Consider the following 18,910-nt stretch of genomic DNA (forward strand, 5'->3'; position numbering starts at 1 on the left):
TACATATAGGGTTTAGGGTTTAGGAATTAAAACAGTATCACCATTACTGAACTGGTGGATTGTCAACTTGTGTTAGTACTTGGAGTAAGGAGGGCGAAGACTACCAGTAAGCACCACAAAGAGATGCCTCACAAGTCACAAGCAAAACCACAGTAAATGCAAGCCAAAACCATCATACATATGGTATACTAGATAGACGCCAGTCCATTGTCAAGGTCGGTCTACTGCTATCTAGTTTCTCGGCCATAAACCCTCAATCAAGTGTTTGACAAATTCAGATGATACCAGTTGGGTATTATTTCAGATACATGAGGACTAAGGTCTTTGTATGAATTTTTGATAGTTGCTGGTGCTACTCCTGTAACGTCTGCGATATCTTTGAGAGGCCTCTTGTTACCATCATCTGAAAGCTGAGTGATGATGTAAATCACTGCTGCGGCTATCGATACAGGGCTCCTCCTTATATCAAATTCTTGCGACTTGTGCACAGCTTGTTGAGCTGCTTTGATTGCTTGATTGTTCAAGCCAAGAGAGGAACAGAATCGCCTCATATAGTCCCCAGCATTTGCTACTTGAAATGGCTTCTCCATTAACCCCAGTTGCTTGATTATGTATTCCTTTGCTCTACCAATCTCTTTCTTTGAGGCTCCATTCGCGACGGAGAAGATTTCCTTGAGAGTTCTGGGCTTGTCTTCTTGTTTACAAGCAATGTATAGGCAAGCAGCCAATAATGCATCTTGGTTTCTTCCCTTGCTACACTTGTGATCTTCAAGAGTCTTGTACATCTCATTTGCCCGGTTCTTGATGGTTGACACAAGGCCCAACCTATCACACATGGTCTCGATGGTTTTGAAGGCCATTATCAAGCCCCGGTCCGGATCCCTATTCGGAGCACGGAGGACCTCTCCGTTGGGCTTGGCCATGACGGTGGACAGTCCGCCACCGGACAGTAATGGGTTGGTGGCTGCACCAACACGGTTAGGGTCGTCGTGACTATTGTCGTCGGCGAAGGTTCGCCACTCGTTGGTCTCGTCGATGTAGTGGGACTCAAGCACTAAGCCGCAGTTTTTGCAGACGGCGTCGCCGGTGGAGTGGTCGAACACCACATCGGTTTGAAAGCGGCATTCGTGGCAATCCATCCTGGTTTGTCGACGTTAATGATTTGCGCCGGGGGTGGAGTGGGGACGGCGATGCCGACGCCTTTGGAGGTGAATTGGCGCGAAAATGAGGTGGGGTTGGTTTAGTCTAGGGTTTTGGGGGAAGATGGCCGGAGTGGGGCTGTATGGGTTTAGGGGATTGGGGTTTTGGTGTGCATTTCCAGGCAGTGGCACCTATTTATAGACAGACACTCATATTCTGTTTCCCGATACGATTAGGGAGGTCGTGTGTGTCCAAGTAGAAATAGGAAACCAGCCGTGTCCAAGCTGGAATTTACAGCCTGGAAACTTCCTTCAGACCAATAAAAATAAAAATAAAAATAAAAATAAAAATAAAAATAAAAATAAAAATAAAAATACCAGCCTGGAATTTACACCCTTTTAACTTCTACTCTTCCAATAGGTAAATAGATTAATATAAAAACACTACCGTATCATTTTTTCTTTTCTTATTTCAAAGCTTACCAGTCTTGCTGCCGCGTCTACCGAGCTTGGGACAGAAGCACAATCAGGTCCACGTGGCTAAAAGGAGAGATATCTGTAGTTCTTCAATCTCAAACGGGTACTGATTTTTCCATTGGTTTTGCCAATTTTCTAATCTGGGTTTGGCTTTTTTGTGTTTATTGCCAATTGGGTACCTTTGAATATGATTTCGTTGCATTCTTGTGAGTGCTGTGTTTGGTTGGAAGGAAAGTGTAACAAGTGGAGGGAAATTCTTGTTTTTCATTGCGGGTTTTCATACTGTAAAAATTTGATAGCTTGAGAATTAACAGGTTGAGCAAATAGAGAGGCTGTTAGAGACATAACACATTCAGTAGGGTTTTAGGAGTATGCTGTAAAAAAATTGATAAATAACTTGAGAGTTAAGGGGTGACAATAAACCTGGGGTTAACTCTTTCTGTGAAAACAAGGGATTACAGTTGTTTAATTTGTTCTTTTTATTAATTATTCCAGGTGTCATGGATATCCCTCTGCCTCTTAGTAAATTGGCTATGCATTTGGTTAATCACGACGACAAGTATGTCTACCTCATCTGGTATTATATCACTATTTGTGGTTTGTTTGGTACTATTGGAATGATTGGATATGTTGGCTTTTGCAGAATTGATTTAGACAGAATTTTAGTACAAGGAGGAATTGCATAAACACCATAATGTGTTTGTTAATTTGTTTTTCTCTGTTTTGGTCTGTAATTTAGCTACTCCTATTCCTATCTATCTTTTAGCTCAGTAGATTTTTACTTTGCAGCAAAACTGCGTTTATTTGTGAATTTTCAATGATGAATGTTTTTAGGTTCATAAAATTTATACTATAAGGTGTAATTTGCTTGAAAATATGTTGACTCCCTCTCTACTCTATTAGGGACAAGAAATATGTAGTTCTAGTAGCACCCGGAAGTTTCAATCCTCCTACTTACATGCATTTACGAATGTTGGGTAAGTTACTCCAGCATTATTATTATTTTCTTTATTATTTTCTCATTAACTGGAAGTTTCAATCCTCCTACCTACATGCATTTACGAATGTTTGGTAAGTTAGACCTGCATTATTATTATTATTATTATTATTTTTTGTCACGTTTGATTGCCAAATTTTGAAATTACGTATAGCAGGTTGTACTCTGTTTTGCATTGGGTAATAGACTCATAGGTTTCTGGTGTGAGGGATTATGATGATGAAATGACGATTGCCTGTTAGGTTATAGTTGAGAAACTTTTATTAAAAGTGCTAAAATAGTCTTACTATGTCATCATCATAGTGACACGATGCGGCAACTCAATCATCAAAATCAGAGTCATTGTTAATAGACCAATATCATTTAAAACTGAAATTTTTGTGGGCTCTGGTATATATTATTAAGCTTCTGCTAATTTTTGGAGTTTTCACCGATGAGACAACTAGTCATGTCATCTTTCTCTTGGATAGGTTAAGGTTTTAGTCAAGCATATGTATTTCCTTTATATTTCATAAAACAAGAAATGAATCTCATTTTTGAAGTTAAGGATGGAATTGCAGGTTTGCAGTGAACTTGTTTCTTTTATGTCAAATATATAGTGTTTTAAAATATAGATAAGGCCTGGCTACAGTGAAGCGTATGAAATGCCTACTTGTTGTAAACCGTCTTATCAATGGCTCATTTATATCATTTAGTGTTTGCAACTTTTGTTATGTTGATGAGTGTCTTAAGTGAGTAGTCTTTCTACAACTTTGGGATATCTCGACTTCCACTGAAATTACAAGTCTGCTGTATTTTGATCATTTTCTTTTGTTGTGCACAGAACTGGCGAGAGACGCATTGAATTCTGAAGGCTTTTGTGTGATTGGAGGTTATATTTCACCTGTTAATGATGCATACAACAAGAGGGTATGTAACCTTTAATAGTTTCTCTGTAGGCTTGAGTAGAAAGAGCTTGCATAAGCACAATGGGTTACTTGGATGAATTTGTTAGTGCTTGCTGATGTTTGGTTACCTATTTCTGCCTTATAAAATTTTGTAGCTAAGTGACTGAGTCATAAAGTTTTGTAGCTAAGCGACTAAGTCATAAGATCAGGTACTCAGATATCACATATCCCAGTATTACATTCACTGACATGGTCTGACAAAGTACTCACTTGGTTGGCTATGCAGGGACTTATATCTGCTGAACATCGTATACAGTTGTGTCATCTAGCCTGCAAAAGTTCAGAGTTTGTAATGGTTGATCCATGGGAGGTAACTCTCTCTCTCTCTCTCTCTCTCGGTGCACTGTACAGGTCCTCCTGGACCTGGAATTTTGGGTCATACTTTTGTTCTGCAGTACTGTCTATATCTTGCAATTCTGCTGTGTACTTATGTTAGTTTTTTTACAGGCAAGACAAAGTACCTTCCAACGATGTTTAACAGTACTGTCTAGAATCAAGGGTTTCTTGTCTGAGTCTGGGCTGATACCCGGTGGTAATGTTTGCAAAACTGTGATCCCTTATTTGCTTCTAAGCGATTGAATTGAATAATTAGAATTTATCATCACATAGATTGTTCTTTTTTATGTATGCATATAAACAGGAGTTCCAAGCACATTTGCTTATTCTTGCCCAAAAGCTATATGGCTATAATGTAATAGGAAATTGCCGGGAAGGCTTTGCTACTTGAAACCCTGTTTTTCAAATGGAGTTGTTTGCCCTGGACACTTGCTTGCTCACTCTCAACATATTGTAGCTTATAAAGCTCTAATTCCGTATAAGCTCTAGGCTCTAGCACTTAATTTATCACATATTTCTTCGAGGACTTTGCTTGATCAACTTAATGCATGACAACTTTGAACCCGGTATACATATCTACTTCTTCACTAGAAGTATGACAATTTTTTGTTGTCCTACTCTTGATAGAATCCCTGAAGTGCGTGCTTGTCTGTGGTTCTGATCTACTCCACTCTTTTAGCATTCCTGGAGTTTGGATTCCAGACCAGGTATGTCTGTAATATAGTGATAATGTTTAGCCTATTCTCATCTTCCTGTACTTACTATGTTACCCCTTGTAGAGAACTTTATTAGTTCAGAAACTTATTAATTGAAGAGTGTTATGTACATCAAAAGGTGGCATATGAAGATGATTTGATCATTACTTCCAACAATTACACAAGTTTAAACTTTAGTGGAAAAATTTATAGTGGGATATGGACTTCATCCATTTCTGGTCAAAACAGAACGTTATCTGCCATAACTCCTTGTCCTTGTTTATCAGGTCAGGAGCATATGTAGAGATTATGGTGTGGTTTGCATTCGCAGGGAGGGACAAGATGTTGACAAGATAATGTCAAATGATGATATTTTGAGGGAGAATAGGGTAACTCCATCTTTGGTTTTCCAGTTTTGTGCTTGTATAGTCTGAAAATTAATCAAACTCTCACTCGGTGGTTTAAAACGCTGGGATTTGCTCAGCTGCACATTTAGTTAACTATTAACTAAAACAATGTAATGAACCAGATGAAATTTGCACCTGGGTCTTCTTGGCTCATGCATATATAACTGAATACATACGTGTGTGTGTGTCTGTGTGTCTGTGTGTCTGTGTGAATATATTATGGAAATCACTTGGTCTGAATGAAAAGACTAGGATTTCAGTCATCATGGTTTTAAAGTTTTCGGGAGTTATAACCTTTTTCTTGAAACCTTTTAATGCCTCACAAAGTATAACCTTTTGTTGCCTGAATAGTTTTGATTTAAACCGTCTTTACAGTCAATTGCTTTGTGGTCCATTAATGCTTGTTAACTCTACTAAATGTCATCTTTATTACAGGGTAACATAAGAATTGTGGATGAGCTTGTACCAAACCAAATAAGCTCCACAAGAGTAAGGTAAGATGATATGTTCGTTGACAAAAATATTAAGAGGAATTATGAACTGACAATTTACAATGTAATTCAGGGATTGCATCTCAAGAGGGTTGTCGATAAAATATCTGACTGCAGATGAAGTAATTAATTATATTAAAGAGCAGCATCTCTACTTGAACTCAAATGACAGTTGACAACTGACGATCATGATTTTCCAAAGTGCACGTTTATCAGATCATTGTGTAGAAACCAATAATCAGTTGATTAATAAAGTACATAATTTTAGCAATGGATTGTCCACTGTTAAAAGCATTGTTATTTTCTACCGCCGTTTTATCTTTCATTTTATTCACATTTATCCCAGATTGTTTCCCATCAAATCTTGTTCCAGTGATGGCCACTGTTTCAAACTTTAGTCTAGGTTGATGAGCCCTATTCTCCACCAGTCCTTTTACTTAAACCACTCTTAATTAGCAAGACATTGGTCTTGGACAATAAGAACAAATGGACATTGGTACAATTAGTAGTGAAGATGTACATACTGGTTCTCCTCTGATCTAAAATAGCATAACTGATCTAAATCTGAGGCACCATCACAGTCTCTTCTGCAGTATTCCTCGACTAATGAAGCATTTTTCCCAGCTAGTGTAGTTAATGGACAATTTATTATGCATGTGGCAGAGAATATGATGTGTGCATGATTGGGAAAATTTATGAGTATCAAACATTGTTGCAAACTATAAAAGCTCTGCGGTACCTGTGAATTTGACTCTTTTTTAATTATTAGTCAATTCACTAATTGTTTCCTTTGAAACAGAGCTCCGGTTCTTACTATCTTTTGCTTCAGGACTTCCTATTGCTGTACTTCAAAAAGCTGCTGCTAAGTCCAGGGAATTCAAAGCTGCATATGGTAAACACTTGAAGCATTCTGAAGATAGCTTTCCCTTTCAAAGTCCAGTTGACAAGATGGTTGATTGCATCCAAAAGTTTACCAACATCGTGGCAAAGTTGACTAGTCACGAGTCAGCTGAGGGCATTGACATTGACTCCCTGACTGAAAGTTTGGCATAAAGCAAGATTGCTTGAGCAACAAAGTTGAGATGGTGCACTTTTAGTACTTTCCAAGTCTCAGGTAACTAAATTTTGGCACTCCATGAGGATATTGACAACTTCCTTCACTACTCAGTAGCCATTTGCTAATTGTCTTACCAACTAGTGTGTTGGAGTGCAAGTTCAGTCATTTTTGATAGAATGTTAACTGAAAGAAAGAATGCAGATGACCTGCGTTTGCTGGTAGGATTGACCAGCTCCTTAGCTTCCAAGTTAGATTTACCATAAAGATTTGGGGCAATTTATTTGTCGATCTGAGGAGAAAGTAGTTATCCTCCTCTTCAATTGTAGATGGTAGTTGTAATGTCAATGTATTGGTTCATATTTTCAAGAGCCTGGCTGAGGCCGAAGTTTGTTGATTCATTTCCAACGTGAATACAATTGGTAGATTTGGTTGTTCATCCTACTAGTACTGACCTAAATGCAGTTGCTGAGTTGCTGTATGTCAACCTACTTCTACTTTTTCTTTTTCTTGGAGGTTTGATGGGCAAAGGGGAGCCCTACCTTAGCCTGAGAATCCCAATAGAAAGAAAAAAAGAATCGATATTTCTTTTCATTTATATGTCAAGACTCAAGACATCAGATGAGAGAGCATTGATGTGATATGCTCTGTTACAAGATGGAAAAGGAAAAAATGAAAAAATTACAGGTGTGGCTTGGTTGTGTTTTATTAAACTGCACTTTGTTGATGATGATCGGCATCTTCTTGGTGGTGGTCATCTTCTCCGAGGTTTGAGGTCTCATCATCATCATCGGAGTCCTCCTGGTAATGATATTGATATTGTTGATGGATGCTGTTCTGAATTGCTGTGATTGTTCGGTATAATATATACATAGGTAGGACAATTCCGCTAGCCTTTAGAATAAGTACCTGCAAAGTCGAAACTTAGATCAGCACCCTTATTAACTGCATCACCATTACTGAACTGATAGATTGTCAACTTGTGTTTAGTACTTACAGTAAGAAGGGCGAAGGGGTATTCTTCGTCACTACCAGTAAGCACCACAAAGAGGTGCCTCACAAGCAAAACCACCGTAAACTGCAAGCCAAAACCGTCATATATTAGATAGATGCCAGTCCACTGTCAAGGTCAGTCTACTGCTAAGACTACATATCTAGTTGCCACATGGAGAGCAATTAGTCAATTTATCATTATGGCTTTGATTTGGTCAACTATAGCTGGGGATAACGGTGAGCTACATCTCCTCCATTAAACCCCATACTGGCACGCGCATTCTTTTTCGTGGAGACTAAGTTTGCTCAAACTTGGTGGTGCATAAACATTTTAGCTTTAATTTCAAAGTTAGCAAGTGATCCATCGAAAATTATATTTGGGAGGATTCGAACGTGGAATACACTTAAAATGTAGGGCTAAATGCGCTTAGAGAATGAATGATCGGACAAAAAAAAAAAAACTTACGAGGAGAGCGAGTGATCGACAAAAATTGGCACTTCGATCAGCAGTAGACGAGCATACCCTCTCTAATCTGGGGCTTGCTGATTCCTCATCTTGCTCTCTTCTTCTAGGAACCCGCACGCTATCTCTGTAAATGACAATCACATATAAAATTACAGAGGATGTCAGAAAATGCCAAAAATCATAATGTTATCTTTTGTGTTAAGAGTTTCAATACTAGTCATCCCATGTTATTAATACACTAATCAGTTCTGACTTATTCTCTAATTCTAACACTATTGGAATAAACGTGCCTTTAACTATAATTAAGTTTCTCTCCTGCCTGCATATGCATTTTGAACCTTGGATTGCAATCAAATATAATAAAACTCTTGTCTGTTTCCCAAGCAACGAGAATGCGGATAAAAGCAACCGCCCTATGTAAGTAAATAATTCTAACCTCCACCAAGAAATTATTTACATTCTGTGAAAAGTAAAACAGTAAACTAATGTACCTGATGGTTACTGCTGATTCATCCATCTGAGACTTCTTTGGAGGAGGTGCTGTGTATCCAGGTTCATACTTCTGCACAAATAATTTAATTCATTTATGGTTGAGTTTAGTTGAGCTGAACCTCATAAAGTTGAGTTGACCTCTTAAGGTTAAATATTTCTCATTAAGAACACAAAGAAGTTTCACTTCTAAGCTAAGCTAGCTAGCATAACTAACTGAAAATGACCAAATACGTATTTAATTATATTCCTTGAATTCTAATATTGAGGCAACCAACTAAGAATCAGGATTCCTTCATAGAAACCCATTAGCTAGGAAGTGTTATTTACGTTTGCATCGCAAGGAAGGCACTAATATTCTAAAACCCAGGAGAAAATGAAAGAGACGGGCTTGAAGATAACTACAAAAAAAAGTTGAAAGAAAAGACGAATTTTTGGAAGCAGCCCATGAATCCAGACAAACCAGAAAACGATGCAAACGTGGGTTGATCATCTCAAAATCAAAAAATGACATTCCACCCAATTCCATTTCCGAGAGTCAAATTCGTAAACACCAAGCAGGCCGCCCAAATTCATTTCATAGAAACAAAACAGAAAAAGAATTAGAAGGAAGAAAAGAAGCCAGGAATGTATGAATTACCTGGAGACAAATTTCGCAGGTTGTGTTTCCTTTCTCATTGCACCACCTCTGTATGCAATCTCTGTGCGCAAACTGGAGTCAAGTAATCAAAACAGAACCAAAAAAAAAAAAAATTGTCAGTTAAAGCTTGTTCGTATCAAATTCAACACACCCCATAAAACAAGAACAAAAGCAAAAGCAAAAGCAAAACAAGTGTGTGCGTTTGAATTAACCTTAACAGTTCCAGAGCAAGCACAAGGAGATTCCAAGTTGTTGGATTCTTCTTCATGGCAAATCCTACAGACTGACGAAACTGATGATGAACATGATTTGAAATCGTGCTCATCCTCAACGTATATGATGATGACATCTCCCATATTTTTTGAATTCTACAACTTTCGAAAAGGCCTCTCTCTCTCTCTCTCTCTTTATTTTCAAAAACTCTGTCCTCTACTCCTCTGCGTGTTTACTTCCTCTTTCTCTTTCTCTTTCTCTCTTGCTTTGATTGGGGAGAGAGCGAGAGAGAGACAATGGAGTTTAAATAAAACAAACATGTCTGATATTCCAAAACTGCCCTTTCATTTATCCGAAAAGAAATGAATATTCACTTTGCGGGAATATGATTTGTCAAAATTGGCCAACCTTTCTGTTACGCGTTCTGGCTCTGACAATTGACGACGCCATAAGTATGTATGGACTCCATTTGCATTTTGCACGTACAGTCAAAGACTCTTCTTCCAACTATAAATATGTCTAGAACGTTAACAAAAACATGAACATAATAATAATAATTGATTTCAAGGTTATATAATTTTGGGTTTTAATTAGTTATTCTAATAATTTTCTTTCTCATTTAAGAAACTTCATTGTCATTTGAACTTGAGTCATGTTTCCAACTATGTCAACAATACCCAACGTGACTACATTGGTCACATGTATCCTAATCAAATCTTCACATATTTTTCTTATAGAAAAAAGTGGATTTGATAGCATTTTATCCCTTTATTATCCATAAAGAACCAATAATGATCTTCCATAAAAACACAAGATGGGAACAACTCCAATGCTAGAGTCTAGCGGCAATGATTAAAACTATTAGTCTAATAGCTACTCAATTTATTTGAGAAGTTTGCACCTTTTAGGAAGTTGTTTGGGTTGACGCTCCCTATTGCATATACTATCGAGTATCGAAGTAGTCTATCGTGGTGATTAGCCAATTGTAGGACCTTAGAGTCTGGTCGAATTCCTTGTAGTGAGGATACATTAGAGATTGTAAGAGTGTTCGGCAATACTGTAGAGATTGTCTAGCAATACTATATGTTCATGCTAACAGCTATGCTCTAACTCTAATGTTTCAAGCCCATATTATTGCGTCTCTCTCTTCTCGAGCATCACAAGATCAAAATTTCTAAACTCAGAATTATCACAGCAAGGCAAATCTTACTCTTACAAATGGACAATTAGAGATCGATGAACTTTGCCTACTTAGGTTTGGTCAGAGGTGTGCCGAAGATAAAACATAGCAATGGTAAGGAACATACAAAGCACATACATGTTCAACCCTTACAAAGCAAGAACAAAAACCACTCCAAGGAATGCAGTTGGTGCTTTGGCCATTCCTTGTATAACATATTGTAGTGGAATTGGAGTCTATGACCGGAAGGAGATTGTGGATATTTGATGTATTTCTTTTGGTTGTACAAATTGAGGTGGTGTTCTTAAGTAGTAGTTGCTGTTGTTGTTGATGATGTTGTTTTTATTTAAAATTTTTAACTATGTGTAATGAGTTTTATTGGGTAAGCTAACATATTTAGTTTTTATGAATGTAAATGTTGGACTATTGGTTGGTTTAATACCATAAAAGGAAGGGAAGGGTAATTTTCAAAAACAAATAAAAGGATAGTGCTGTAAAGGACAATTGTGGAGACAGATTTGCTAATTGGTGCTTGTTAGAATACATAGATTTGTGGAGAATTCTGGTATTATTTCAGGATGTTCTCTTTATGCTTATTGTAATCTGGGGTTCAGGCTCTACGTCCCCCCTTGTATTCTGCAATTTCATTAATCAATGTATGAGGGCAGCCACACCAGCCCCTTTAAAAAAAAAAAAAAAAAAACAATTGTGGAGACAAAAGAAACCCAAAATTAGGAGGAGGATTATTAAGGACATGGAACATTCGTAAAGCGAGTTAAACAAAAAAAGGGGATGAGGTGTAACGCGGACCCAAATATTTCACAAAAAAAAAAAAAAAAAAAAAAAAGGACAGAGGGGCAATGCTGACTTTGGCGACATAATTTGATTGGAAAACAGCTCTAAATTGCCGATTACCAGTGAAAAAAAATTTTTGTGATACTTTTTGTTTATTGGTCCATCGGGGTGGGAATTCAAATTGTGTTTGAACGAGGAGCCATGGATCAACGGTTACAATTGATCTGGAATTTAAATGGAGTGGAGTGGGCCCCGCTCGTCTATGATTAAAAGACTCAGGAAACGCGCAGCACCTATGAATGTGATTCGGTGGACCCATTTGAGTCATTTGACTCTTTTTTTTTTTTTGGGATGATGCATGTTCTTGCCCTCTGTTGATATTTAGAGTTTTAAAAGGGAAATTAAAATGATATATATTATGGTGGGAAATAATATATGATAGAATTAGCCACTTAGCTAGGAGGAGAAGCAAATATGGAATTGTGACATTTGTTCTTATCCAATTCCCATCATCTTTGGTCTTATCGTCTCTCTCACGGTCGCAGGTTTATCTAATTATTATTATCTTTTTAGGCACAGGCCACAGCAGTAGGAATAGTGACCAAGACAAATGGCAGAATAGGAATACACATAAAAGTGAGAATAGCCTGAATAGGGATGGCTAATTCGGAGGCTGGCTCGGCAAGGTCGGCACTAACTTGCCCTTTGTGTGGGGACGTTCACCACACCACTTGTTGTTCGTTTTCTCTTTCGAGAGTGGACACCAAGTTCCATGAAGAAAGTTGTCTATATTGGTCGATGGCAAAACCTCATCTTTTGTTTGGGCCAGGCCCCATATTGCAATTGGGCTCCTCCATCATGTCTCAAACTGACTAGTCTCGGCCATCTAGCATCACTTGTTTGTTGTTTCCATCACTCTCATCTCTTACTTCGGGCATGAGCCGAATAGAAACTCCAACCCCAAAATACATCTTACTATCGAGGCCAGTCTTCTTTTATATCAAACTTCTATCTTTCCTCACTCGCGCAATGTCGGAATTAGATAGATACTGCTGGACAGACTTTAGTATCATCTAAGTAATATTCGATCGATCAAGATATTAGCCTAACGTACACGTCCTAGCTGCCATCATATAGGGTTTGCCAACACCTGAAACATTAACCACATAGGCATAACTAGTTAGTTCAACATTATAAATATAATTTGTACCAAACTGAGCAATATATGCCACGTGCCCAAAGAGATGTGATGGACAATCGGACGAGATTACCGAGCATCAAGGGTACCAAGGATAGTTGACATGTCCGTTGATTAACCTCTCTTCTAGACTCTTCTTCAGAAACCGAGTAGTATATAGTACATGTCAAATATGTCCCAACTGACGCCCAAGGCTTCGAGGCTTTCTCACCCGGCCAGTAGCTCATTGCAGACCATGACTATCCCCGGTATCTCCATACGTACAGTGCACTCTTACTTGGACATGATGTTACAGGGGTTATTTGGTTTCATTATGAAGCTGGGTGCTGATGGCTTCTCTTGGCAGATAGTGCAATTTTTGTTTTTTCTTCTATTGTTTTGCTTTGTAAGCTGTTTAATTATCTGGAAGTTGGGCAAATTTGAGGTTCTGCTTCAATTTTTTCACTTCCTTTTGTCTTTCTTTCTAGCTTTGGGGTAAGGTTTATGTCTCCCGTCTTTAGATTGTATTTTCTTTTTATGTTATTAATAAAATAAAAATAGGGGGACGGGCGGTGGGTTCCCAGAGTGTGGCAAACCCCTCTCCTTCGGGATAGAGGGTGGGACTTGTTCCCTACATCGTTTGCCTCTAAGGAGCTAATATCGCCTAATCCCTTATTCATTAAAAAAAAATGCACTATTTATATATTCTTTAACTTTATGTGTACGTGGCACTCTTTATTCTTCAAAAATACATACAGTGCTCCTAAAATTGAATATTCTAACATCTTTTTCATTAATTTTATTTCTGTATTTAATAAAGATGTAATCATGCAGATGCAAACATACAAGTAGCTCTCTAGCTAATGAAGTCGTTTTTAAAGAAGATGATAGAGTTACTCTTGAGACCACTCGTTAAATGGATGAGAAGATGAGATCAAGTTGCACTAGTAACAGCAATGGATTTGGACTAAAACGACATGATCGATCGAAGATATAAATTGAGTGATTGATCGAACCAATATTTCTGTTGGCCTGGCTTCTGGTTTTGGGTGTGGCGCTTTCAAAATTGCCAATTATCTGGGACCCTGCCACTTTGAATCAGTCCCTGCGTATATACAATATACTGTAGCAAACTAAACCCTACAAATAAATATCGTAGTTGATTTACATGGAATCTAAATTATTTCATAAATATCTCCATGTATAAGAATAAGAAGCACTTTTGTCAAAGGAAAGTGCATGATCTGTTACCATCATGCATTCATTCACCTTGGATTTTAGGACAGGTGCTATATATTTTGGTCTCTGTTACTATAAGAAAAACAAAGCCAAAATGGATGCAACTAAATATCTGATATTTATATTGTTAGGCTTAATATATTAGCCAGATATTATATATAGATTGGGGGCCACCAGCTGTGAATTATTGTATTGGATGAGGTAGCTGCTGAAGTTGGATGATTGATGGTAACATGCTTGGTAGGCTGCTTCTTTAGTTGAAACTTTGTTTCAAATGTAGCCTGCGGTACCACTTCTGATATTATTTTGGTGCAACGCTCAGCCCGATGTTGACCATAAGCTGTATAACTATTACCATACCATAAACAAATTAGTGCATGACTTTAATTTACACGTCATCTCCTAGTCACTTCCTAATTGGTTACCCATAATTAATATGGAGTCTTTGACTGAAATTCATCCGTAACCCTAAACCCGGGCAAACACGATCAAGAGGCTAGGGTCGCTATTGTAGACAGACCGCAGACGTTCTCACTTAAATTTTGGCTTTGCAATTGAGTATAGAAAAAGAGAAAATGATATGCAAAAGTATTAGATGAAGTTTCTCTATAAATATAAATTCAAACTAAGTTAGGAGATATTAATCTTAATTCATCAATGATTCAATGGCTAGAGAAAGATTGATTAGTTCGTCGCCGGTCTGCTACTGCTATAGTAACATAAGCGTGACGACTTGCTGCACTAGTAATTGCGGCGTCGCGCAGTTAATTAATTTGGTTCAATTAAGTCACATCGAGAAGGATGGACCAGCTGTTTTGATGTGTAGTTAGTAACAGTTAACTATGAGTGGAACTCCAAAACTAGGAACATGCAGTTGTAATGATTATATATAATATAATAGACGAATCCCACAAAAGCAAAATTAAAACCAGAATTATGAATAAACCCACGGCAGAAACCCACCCTCTATAAATTTGGATGCCCTTCTCCATTGTGTTATCATCAACAACATCTTGAGGTCCAAAATCTCCTCATCTTTCAGTCAGAGACTCAGAGTTAGTTTTCATTTCATAAGAATGGAAGGGGATATTAGTATGAAGAAAATCGTGGTTGCAGTGGACGAGAGCGAAGAGAGCATGCACGCACTTTCCTGGTGTCTGGGAAACCTTTCCTCTCAAAAAGCCACTGCTGCTGCCAATACCAGTACCAGTCTTGTTCTTCTCTATGTCAAACCACCACCTCCACTTCATTCCTCCTATGACGCTGCAGGTTCGATCTCTTAAGCCCCGATTCGATCATTACTCTGTCTTACTTTCTTTCATGTATTAAGAGTTTAAGACATAGTAGCTGGGTCATGACCTAATTCCGATCATGTTATGTTATGCAGGATACATGTTTTCGAAGAACGATGTAGTCGCCGCGATGGAGAAGTACGGGAATGACATGATAAATTCAGTGATGCAACGAGCTGAAGCTGTCTACAAAAACTTCAATGTCAACGCCAATGTAAATATCGAGAGAGTGGTTGGCAGCGGAGATCCGAAAGATGTGATTTGCAGTGCAGTCGAGAAGCTTCGAGCTGATACCTTGGTCATGGGATCCCATGGCTATGGTTTCTTCAAGAGGTAGCTACCAGTACCAATTCCGGTTTCCTATCAATCATTTGACTGACTAGTTATAAATTGGAATATTGAGTATTAATTTGAGTGTTGTTAATTTGCAGGGCACTTCTTGGAAGCGTGAGTGATTATTGTGCGAAACACGTCGAGTGTCCAGTGGTGATTGTCAAGCATCCTGACCACAAATAGTTGGTTCATCCTGGCCAAAATGAGTTTCTTTGGTGATTGATCTATCTTCAAATCTGGTGTCTGCTATATATGCTGGGAATTAAGTTGTGTAAATGCAAAACTTGTATATGCGATTTAATGAAGATCATCAATTTTACACTCTAATTAAGATCATGACCAAGCTAATAGCCTAAGTAGATCTGCATCTAATTCTAGCCTAGACAGCACCAGCTAGCACAATCACACTTTAACCCTTATAAAACTTGAAGCCAGCTTCAATTCAAACCGGCTGACAGCTTGGTACGATTGAATGATTGGAGATTTGGAGGATCACATTTCAATATGCTTTAAAATAATCATGCCCACGAAAAGTTGGGTACTAGACTACCTAGTTTACCATCTTTCACTACAATATCCACTGAACAGAAACTCAACAGTATGGCTAATTTGAAAAATAACTGCAAAAGTTTACCAGAGAAACAACTCCAATTACATAAAAGAGAATTGCAATTACCAAAAACAGAACAATGCCTGCATAGGATTCAGAGGGTTATCAAAGAATTTTTGAAGTCAACCTACAGCATTATTAATTCCATAGTGATATCATTTTCTACCAGACTACCACCCGTTAACTAGGGTATATACACAAAGCTACTGTTTTAAAGACATACTCAAAACAGTCTCAACAACATTACACTTCAAAGTAGTTAGATCTGTGCAGCGTTGGGGAAAGACCCGATCTACAGTAGGAAAGTTGTTCTTTCCATCTTCTCATTCATCCTTTTCCTCTGCATACAGAAATTATCATAATTACATTATCAGAATTACATAATCAAAAAGGGAAGTTCAATTCTCGACAGAAATCACAGAATACATGCAAATGGAATTAATCGTACTTAAAAAAGCTACTTTCATTAGTGTCAGAAATCACTAATTATAGCCCATACTCATAGTATTATCATATAATTATATCATATAACGATGTTTCATTAATGTCCGAATGAGTCACTAATTACAGGCCATACTTATATTATTATCATATACTCATACCATATAACGATATGACGTACCTACTGGCATCACAATCATTGCCCTTTTCCACATCCTTCTCAATCTACGACTGCATAAAGAAATGAGCATTTAGCTATCAAATTAATTTAACTAAACAAAGTATGTCTTTTGTTTTCCTTTTTCAACTTGATAAAGCCAAAAAAGTAAACTAGGAGTCCATGTAAGAAACAGGAGTAGGAAATACTGCAAAGAACAGGACCACAATAATTGCTTAAAGGATTTGGCAAATCTTACTATCTGTCGTGCAAGCGGATAAAAGCGAAAACACAGAGACTTAAAGGGATCAAGACATGCTTGTGAAAGACCAGATCACCATGCCATGCCTTCTCAATCATGTTAGCAACTCCAACTACAATGAGGCCAAAGAAAACCAGAAAGCGAAGACACGATGGCCAATACAACTGTGTATACAACCGCATCTGCAAATAGTGCTGTGAATGCCCCTGCAAATACAAATTAATAAAGAAAACCAAGCATTAGCGAACAGCAAGTAGCTCCATATTTCTGCTTTAAATGACCAAAACAAAAGATAGTATTGTCACATTGAAAACATAGATGTCCACTACTGTCAAACAACAAATGATGAAAGATATCAACCCGCGAGCAGTGAAGAGACTGCACAATCACAAACACCCAAAAGTCAGATCAGCACGCCATTTTAATTGTAACATCGTACCCCAACTGGGAAATAAAGCATTAATAGGAAGGAAATGTTGCAGATAAGATAGAATGCTGTTAGCATTTAAGTAATCAGATGGAATACAAATCATATACTTATATTTGGAAAGGGGAAGAAAGAAAAAATGACTGACTAAAAAAGCTAGTGTAACTAGTGTGCTTGGCTTCTACATGGTAAAATAAAAACTGCAGCTTAAGAACATAAAGTTTCCCATAGTCAATGCAGTTTCATGTAATGCAACTTGAGCAGTAGATAACTGCTGAAGAGGAAAAAAATAATAATACGGGTTCCAACAGGCATTTACCTTGGGCGCCACTCAAAGTCAACGTAAGCAAGAAAATAAGGAAGATCAGCAAAGAGCAGAGAGGCAAAAGAGGTCAAATTTAGAGTAACTCTGTTCTGCTGCAGGACCAAAAACAAAGGTATAAAAATAAGAAGAGATGAAATGCAACATAGTTAATATGAGTGCAGTAAGCTATAGAAAGATGATTCAATAGAATAGACACCTACAATTTGTTGGTCAAGTGGGGCAAGAATGGAGTAGAACGAGAATTTAGATCCCATTTCGACAAGAACATGTGAAGTGATGCTATCCAGTCCCTCCCAGTAAGTGCGCACACAAGATTCAAAAAGTAGGACAAGAAGTGAGAAACAGATAAAGGTGGGGGACATCTGCAAAATAAAGAGATAAGTTAAGCAAGCGGTGGATGAATAGTACATGGTTTAATCACAATCTTATTTCACTACCAGCTTGAACAAGGAGAAAGACTAGAGTCGAGTGGGGCCTAAAATGTAGAATCCCAGACAAGAACAAGTGAAAATGCAAGAGTCTTAGCTAGTAAAGCAAGAAAGTAAAATCAAGACAAGGAAAAGAAATTCAGGCTTCCCTAGCTAGCTCCTGTGTGTTTTGAGTATATAACCAACATGAAAATTATGGAAAATTCTCATCAGATCTAGACTTGAAACAAACCCGGCCCTAGAAATGTACATTATACAACCAGCAAGCATGAAAATTACAATCGGAAAAGCTAATCTTAAAAAGAATTCTGAGTGAGAGGCTCTCTCTCTCTCTCTCTCTCTCTCTGTGTTGTGTTCGTTCATGCTACTATTTATTCATTTCATAATATAGGTAAACTCTCCAAACAGACAAACAAATCATGCATGCATATACTAGTAAACTAGTCCTCTTCTTCCTCGACTCAACTCCATTGGTAACCCTAAGCAAGCAAGAAAGCAAGAAAGCAAGAACCAGAGAGAGAGTAGTTGGGAATTTTACCTCTCGCAAACAATCCTTAATGGCGAGCAGCAACAGACGTGGAAAATTCTTGAGGCGCTGACGGAGGCTCCACCTCGACCACTCGGCGTTGAAGTCCTCCACCTCCATCGCTCACTACTCCTCTCTGCTCTGCTCCGCTCCGCTCCCTATTTTGGCTTCTCAAAGACTCACACTTTGATCATGTAAGGAAATAAGGAATGCCTGCCTGCCTGCCTAGCATTAAAACGACGCCGTTTGGTCACTGAGCGGCCTTTTCTCCTATTATTAAAATGAAGGAAAGCGAAACGACGCCGCTAAGGGATTTCACCGAGTAGTAAAACCAGATTTAGTTACTGCGAATCCCCGCCAATGAAGTAGATTAT

The 18,910-nt window shown here is 38.0% G+C and overlaps 5 protein-coding genes across 13 annotated transcripts; 2 read left to right on the forward strand and 3 right to left on the reverse strand.

The window, feature by feature from the left end:
• Nucleotides 1–26: 26 nt before the first annotated feature.
• Nucleotides 27–1,463, reverse strand: LOC133743039 (transcription initiation factor IIB-like). The gene has a single exon (XM_062170778.1). The coding sequence runs from the start codon at nt 1,137–1,139 to the stop codon at nt 258–260; it is 882 nt and encodes a 293-aa protein (XP_062026762.1). The 5' UTR covers nt 1,140–1,463; the 3' UTR covers nt 27–257.
• A 114-nt stretch (nt 1,464–1,577) lies between these two features.
• LOC133743378 (nicotinamide/nicotinic acid mononucleotide adenylyltransferase-like) lies at nt 1,578–6,980 on the forward strand. Of its 9 annotated transcripts, none has more exons than XM_062171293.1 (11): nt 1,578–1,719; nt 2,112–2,193; nt 2,520–2,593; nt 3,437–3,522; nt 3,787–3,870; nt 4,008–4,092; nt 4,524–4,603; nt 4,879–4,980; nt 5,434–5,492; nt 5,563–5,690; nt 6,289–6,980. In XM_062171293.1, the coding sequence occupies exons 2-10, from the start codon at nt 2,117–2,119 to the stop codon at nt 5,663–5,665; spliced, it is 750 nt and encodes a 249-aa protein (XP_062027277.1). In that variant the 5' UTR covers nt 1,578–1,719; nt 2,112–2,116; the 3' UTR covers nt 5,666–5,690; nt 6,289–6,980. The 9 variants fall into 9 exon arrangements, with proteins under 9 accessions (XP_062027277.1, XP_062027276.1, XP_062027275.1 ...); XM_062171292.1 differs by having other exon boundaries at nt 6,319–6,980; XM_062171296.1 differs by adding an exon at nt 2,260–2,342 and having other exon boundaries at nt 1,626–1,719; nt 2,112–2,175; nt 5,563–6,980.
• Nucleotides 6,981–7,106: 126 nt separating this feature from the next.
• Nucleotides 7,107–9,579, reverse strand: LOC133743380 (uncharacterized). Its single transcript, XM_062171300.1, has 6 exons — nt 9,344–9,579; nt 9,132–9,203; nt 8,494–8,564; nt 8,003–8,126; nt 7,541–7,621; nt 7,107–7,452 (listed from the first exon to the last, which is right to left on the reverse strand). Exons 1-6 carry the CDS (start codon nt 9,485–9,487, stop codon nt 7,252–7,254), a joined length of 693 nt encoding a protein of 230 aa, XP_062027284.1. The 5' UTR covers nt 9,488–9,579; the 3' UTR covers nt 7,107–7,251.
• Nucleotides 9,580–14,666: 5,087 nt separating this feature from the next.
• On the forward strand, nt 14,667–15,687 carry LOC133743072 (universal stress protein PHOS34-like). Its single transcript, XM_062170815.1, has 3 exons — nt 14,667–15,004; nt 15,123–15,360; nt 15,459–15,687. The coding sequence occupies exons 1-3, from the start codon at nt 14,812–14,814 to the stop codon at nt 15,541–15,543; spliced, it is 516 nt and encodes a 171-aa protein (XP_062026799.1). The 5' UTR covers nt 14,667–14,811; the 3' UTR covers nt 15,544–15,687.
• A 311-nt stretch (nt 15,688–15,998) lies between these two features.
• On the reverse strand, nt 15,999–18,735 carry LOC133743070 (uncharacterized). Its single transcript, XM_062170812.1, has 7 exons — nt 18,549–18,735; nt 17,783–17,944; nt 17,577–17,674; nt 17,136–17,208; nt 16,828–17,036; nt 16,593–16,642; nt 15,999–16,310 (listed from the first exon to the last, which is right to left on the reverse strand). The coding sequence occupies exons 1-7, from the start codon at nt 18,654–18,656 to the stop codon at nt 16,294–16,296; spliced, it is 717 nt and encodes a 238-aa protein (XP_062026796.1). The 5' UTR covers nt 18,657–18,735; the 3' UTR covers nt 15,999–16,293.
• Nucleotides 18,736–18,910: the final 175 nt, after the last annotated feature.

The sequence above is a fragment of the Rosa rugosa genome, chromosome 4 (assembly GCF_958449725.1).
Source record: "Rosa rugosa chromosome 4, drRosRugo1.1, whole genome shotgun sequence".
Classification (NCBI taxonomy): Eukaryota; Viridiplantae; Streptophyta; class Magnoliopsida; order Rosales; family Rosaceae; genus Rosa; species Rosa rugosa.

Excerpts from the sequence above, each read along its gene's own strand:
- LOC133743380 (XM_062171300.1), bottom strand. The coding sequence starts at position 9,487 with ATGGGAGATGTCATCATCATATACGTTGAGGATGAGCACGATTTCAAA. Across the intron at positions 8,565-9,131 it reads CCTGCGAAATTTGTCTCCAG|AAGTATGAACCTGGATACAC; the intron begins GTAATTCATACA and ends TTATTTGTGCAG. Across the intron at positions 7,453-7,540 it reads ACCCCTTCGCCCTTCTTACT|GTACTTATTCTAAAGGCTAG; the intron begins GTAAGTACTAAA and ends TCGACTTTGCAG.
- LOC133743378 (XM_062171291.1), top strand. The coding sequence starts at position 2,117 with ATGGATATCCCTCTGCCTCTTAGTAAATTGGCTATGCATTTGGTTAAT. Across the intron at positions 3,523-3,786 it reads ATGATGCATACAACAAGAGG|GGACTTATATCTGCTGAACA; the intron begins GTATGTAACCTT and ends TTGGCTATGCAG. Across the intron at positions 5,493-5,562 it reads ATAAGCTCCACAAGAGTAAG|GGATTGCATCTCAAGAGGGT; the intron begins GTAAGATGATAT and ends AATGTAATTCAG.
- LOC133743072 (XM_062170815.1), top strand. The coding sequence starts at position 14,812 with ATGGAAGGGGATATTAGTATGAAGAAAATCGTGGTTGCAGTGGACGAG. Across the intron at positions 15,005-15,122 it reads TTCCTCCTATGACGCTGCAG|GATACATGTTTTCGAAGAAC; the intron begins GTTCGATCTCTT and ends TATGTTATGCAG. Across the intron at positions 15,361-15,458 it reads GGCTATGGTTTCTTCAAGAG|GGCACTTCTTGGAAGCGTGA; the intron begins GTAGCTACCAGT and ends GTTAATTTGCAG.
- LOC133743039 (XM_062170778.1), bottom strand. The coding sequence starts at position 1,139 with ATGGATTGCCACGAATGCCGCTTTCAAACCGATGTGGTGTTCGACCAC.
- LOC133743070 (XM_062170812.1), bottom strand. The coding sequence starts at position 18,656 with ATGGAGGTGGAGGACTTCAACGCCGAGTGGTCGAGGTGGAGCCTCCGT. Across the intron at positions 17,209-17,576 it reads GACTTTGAGTGGCGCCCAAG|TCTCTTCACTGCTCGCGGGT; the intron begins GTAAATGCCTGT and ends GTGATTGTGCAG. Across the intron at positions 16,643-16,827 it reads ATCCGCTTGCACGACAGATA|TCGTAGATTGAGAAGGATGT; the intron begins GTAAGATTTGCC and ends TTCTTTATGCAG.